Source organism: Lepus europaeus, chromosome 16 (assembly GCF_033115175.1).
Source record: "Lepus europaeus isolate LE1 chromosome 16, mLepTim1.pri, whole genome shotgun sequence".
Classification (NCBI taxonomy): domain Eukaryota; kingdom Metazoa; phylum Chordata; class Mammalia; order Lagomorpha; family Leporidae; genus Lepus; species Lepus europaeus.
Genome location: NC_084842.1, coordinates 49,759,100 through 49,763,299, shown reverse-complemented (window position 1 = coordinate 49,763,299; position 4,200 = coordinate 49,759,100). Strand labels below are relative to the sequence as shown.

The window sequence follows — 4,200 nt, the reverse complement described above, 5'->3', positions numbered from 1 at the left end:
CGGCGTGCTGGTTACACCAGTCTCTGAATGAAATTGGTGAAACTCATCACAATCTATTTCTAATTTGTACACTTTTCTAATTGTATGGTATGCTTCAAAAAGAAGTTCTCCTGAGACTTGGTAAGTAATAAATTAATAAAAAGAAAAAATACCAAAGACAAGGAATTTAATTCAGAAAGTGTTTCTGCAGGAGAGACAATCAAGGGAAGCACAGCAGACACAAAAGCACTGATGGGTTGAAGCCATGGTTTTAGTGGGATGGTGCAACTGAGAAGGATCTGGAACCCCAGGAGAAACGAGCAGGAGCCTTCATGTTCTCACAGCTACCTCCCAACAAGGATAGGTAAACTGGATTTGGAGATGCAGCACAGATACTGAGTATTACAAATAATATGATATAATTCACTTCCTGTACATTTCAACTTGCAAGTCCCTCTCAATCGCCAGCATGAAGAGAAGATCCTGTTGATGTAAATATTCGGTCCACTTTTCACTGCCAACAGAAACAAAAGTTCAGGCAATCAGTGTCTGGCTAGGGTCATGCTATTATGGATACTTTAGACTCAGGGCTGTACCTTAAAACTCTTTAAAGGTAAATTAGACATCATCAAAGATACCCCAAACACTTATGGCTGGATGCACCCTTTTCAGTTGCTCTTACCTTGTTTTCCAGGGACCTTGTTAGAGACCATGAGCTTCCATGGTCCACAATTATATGAATCACTAAACCAAGCCCAAGTATCAAGGTCCCTCAGATTCACCTGGGGACTGTTTGCTACACAAAGCTCATTCAGATGTCAAAAAAAGTCCCAGGTGTCTACACAGGCCCCCTGTTGGGAAACATGCAGGGTTTGAGGCTCAGGGCATTGTGTGATTATCAGTACCTGCATGAAGAAAGAAAGAGCACTGAACTAGAATTTCGAAAGTCCGCGGTCTTAGCCTTGAGTTCCCCAGTAACATTCTTCATGACTTGCGCCAAGTGCTGTCCTACCTGCCCTGGCTTAACCACAAGGTACTCAAGAGAATCGCATGCAATGAGTAGAGAGTGGTTTTGCATGGTAACTTACCAAGCTGTTAAGATTAAGACCCAGCTACCTCTGGAAGCCAAGGGGTGGGGGAGCAGTGGTAGGCGGCAGTTTAAGAGGGCGAAGGTGACCCTGAGTCACCCCATTTTTGTGTGCTAAGCCTTAACAGTGTCTCTTATCAGTCAGCCACATGGGATCGTGGACTGGGCCTTTGTGGCATAAAGCAATAAATGCAGTGTGCCCACTGGCCTTGACCAGCAGACTTGCCCGCTCTGTGCTTGCTGGCCCTGGGGCACCTCTCTGGGGACAGAGAGGTCCAGCGGAGAGACAGCGGAAATTCATGGAGGTCATCTTCTCTAAGACAGCAGCAGAGTTTCCTCCTCTATGTCTTTGTGAGATAGTTCACAATTGAACCTTCAGTGGTCTTTTGAATGTGAAGGTTTGAGGCAAGGAACAGGTGCTCTCTGCAGATCCCAGAAAACCACAAGCAATTTTGAGAACATTAATGACTCAAATGGTATGTTCGCAATATTATTGACTTGCTGACTTCTGTCCAGAGAGCATAAATTCTGGTCCCTCAAACTGATGTTCCGTCAGGTCCTATCACGCTGTAAGTTAATCGGATAGGTTTTAACAGCTAGCACTGTTTATGAGCCTGCTAGGCATAAACACTGCTTGACTTCTAAATGACTGAAAGACAAGATGGGTAGCAAATTTGGGAGGAAGTTCTCAAGGAATAACCTCCCTTCCATCCCCACCTGTCTCCTAAAGACCTCATCTTTTTTGCTCTGCCCCATTTCTGCCAATGCCAGCAGTCCAACCTTCCCCTCTAACTTCATAGACTCCCCAGACCAAAATCCAGAGGGTGATTCTTCTCCAGAGAGAGCCACCTCCTGTTACACATCATTGGCATCTCCCCTCCAGTCCCCAGACAAGCCCAGTGCAACCGTCTCTGTTCACATCTCTGCCTCTTGCCGTTTTCTTTGGCTAAGTCCTGGTGGTTGTTGTTGTTTTCTAACTCTTGTAGTACCTAATACCCCTTCAACTTTCACCATTCCTAATTCCACGGGGAGGGGATTCCGTTTTACCTGGTGGAACGTAGGAGAGCAAGACAAGGACCACAAGGATCAAGATTGAGCTCCTCATGGCCAAACCAATCAGCAAAGAGGCAAGTGAGATGCCAAGGGGAGCCACTGTATATGTAGCTTTCGAGAGATGGGGAGACGTGTGGCTAGTGAACCTTTAGGAACAAGAACACCTGCTTGCTCCACTGAGCAGCCCAATAAGCAAGAGTTCTCATGTTGAATCTGACATCTCACCATCAAAGCCACACTTCCTGGGTGCCACTTGTGTTCTAAGCAACTGAATTCACACCATGTGAACAGCCCTATTCTTGTCCTGGGAATGGTGCTATGTACATGTCTTTGTTTCTTTATTGTACACTCACTGAACAGCTGCCTTTTGTGTACAGAAAAATCATACTTTATGTAGTTGACCAAATGTTTTTGATAAAGATGGTAGAAATGTTGTAGAAATGGTAGAAATGTTGCTCCTCCAACTAGATAGTGAAAGAGCCAGTATTAGGAGCCAGTTCTTCCATCACTCTGTCCCATGTGTTATTCACCATAGTATGGATGGATGGATGGATGGATGGATAGATAGATAGACATAGACATAGACATAGACATAGACATAGACATAGACATAGACATAGATGATCACCCTTTGGTGAACTCTTGTTTTCCAGCTTTGGGAAGTTTGTGCTGTGGTTGAGATTACATATCAGCAAAAGACCCATACAAGAACTAACAGAGCAGAAAATAAGTAGAGAAAGAGTAGAAGACACAAGTCTGGAGGAGCCCCAGGCGGAACAACCAGTGAGCATGAATGCACAAAGGAGGCTTCTGAGGACCACTCTCCAACCTAGGGCATTAGGGGTAGCCAGGCATGCACTCCCCCAGCTCACACAGTTCTGGTAGTCTCTTTTCCAACCAGTCTCCTTAGGCTGTGTCTCAACCCTTCCTGCTGTGCCCTTCAGAACCAAGTTCCACTGAAAATATACCTTTTACATCCTGTCTTCTCCCCAGCACAACCTTTCACTTCTATGTCTCAGTACAATGGTGTGTCCTCCCCTGAGGACGCTGCTTCCTGGAAGCCTTCAGTGATTGGAAGCTGTTCATCTGCCCAGGCTCTCCACATCATTGACCAATCAAGTAGTGTGTCACAATCTCCTAACAGCCCCATTGCATGGCCAGGACAATAACTGACATGATCCTGACACTTCCTTGCTCTTTCCCCATTCACATTGAATTGGTTATCAAATTTTACCCATTCTGCCTTCACCATGTACTTCACGCCACCCAATTCCCTCCATCTCCACCACTGTCACTTGATTCAAGTCACAACCTGGCTAAACAGCCTCCCATATCAATTTCCAGACAGTTATCTTTCATCTCCACTCAGTAATCAAAACGACCTTTAGGAAATTGAAATTGGTTCATGAATTTGCCCTGTGTGATAGCCTTTGGTGGCTTCCTTTTGGGTTAAAGCAGAAACTGCTTAGTATGGATCCAGGTCTGGTCCTTGGTTTCTTCTCCCCACTCACCTCCTCTCGTTCTTTCTCTCTCTCACTGTATTGCACCCCACTGCCTTTCCTGTTCCCAAACGTGCCTACCTCAGCACTTCCATGCATGCTGTCACATGGTCTGGACACCTGCATCACTCCCCTCCCTCAACTTCACCTAACATGGACTCATTTAGAGTGAGAGTCTCCATCTCTGCTACAGAGTGGATATTCCTGAACCTCCATAAAAATTAGGTTCCGCTTTGTAAACTCCTGTCATAGGCCCGTTTTTCATCATTGGTATATAAAACATTACAATGCCATAATGTACCTTCATGGTTTTCTTTCTTCAACATTTTCTCCTTGCATTGAACTATAAGCTCGACAGTAACATGGACCATGTATATCAATATGCATGACACCACATAAATGAAGTCTGATTTTCTTTCTCTAGAATGGTATCACTTTTCTAGGACAGCTACAGTAAAGTAGCAACAAAGTAGGTGGCTCAAACAGCAGAAATGTATTGTCTCATAGCTTTGGAGACCAGAACTCTGAAATCAAGATGTCAGTAGGATTGGTTCCTTCTCAGAGCCAGCAGAGAGGGGTCTG

General features: G+C 45.0%; 1 protein-coding gene across 1 annotated transcript; it reads right to left on the bottom strand.

The window, feature by feature from the left end:
- Window positions 1-323: 323 nt before the first annotated feature.
- Window positions 324-2,171, bottom strand: DEFB135 (defensin beta 135). Its single transcript, XM_062212679.1, has 2 exons — window positions 2,114-2,171; window positions 324-493 (listed from the first exon to the last, which is right to left on the bottom strand). Exons 1-2 carry the CDS (start codon window positions 2,169-2,171, stop codon window positions 324-326), a joined length of 228 nt encoding a protein of 75 aa, XP_062068663.1.
- Between the last annotated feature and the right edge of the window lie 2,029 nt (window positions 2,172-4,200).

Coding starts and splice junctions, on each gene's coding strand:
- DEFB135 (XM_062212679.1), bottom strand. CDS start 2,171: ATGAGGAGCTCAATCTTGATCCTTGTGGTCCTTGTCTTGCTCTCCTAC. Junction 494..2,113: donor GCTCTCCTACGTTCCACCAG/GTAAAACGGAAT, acceptor TTCTGTTGGCAG/TGAAAAGTGGACCGAATATT.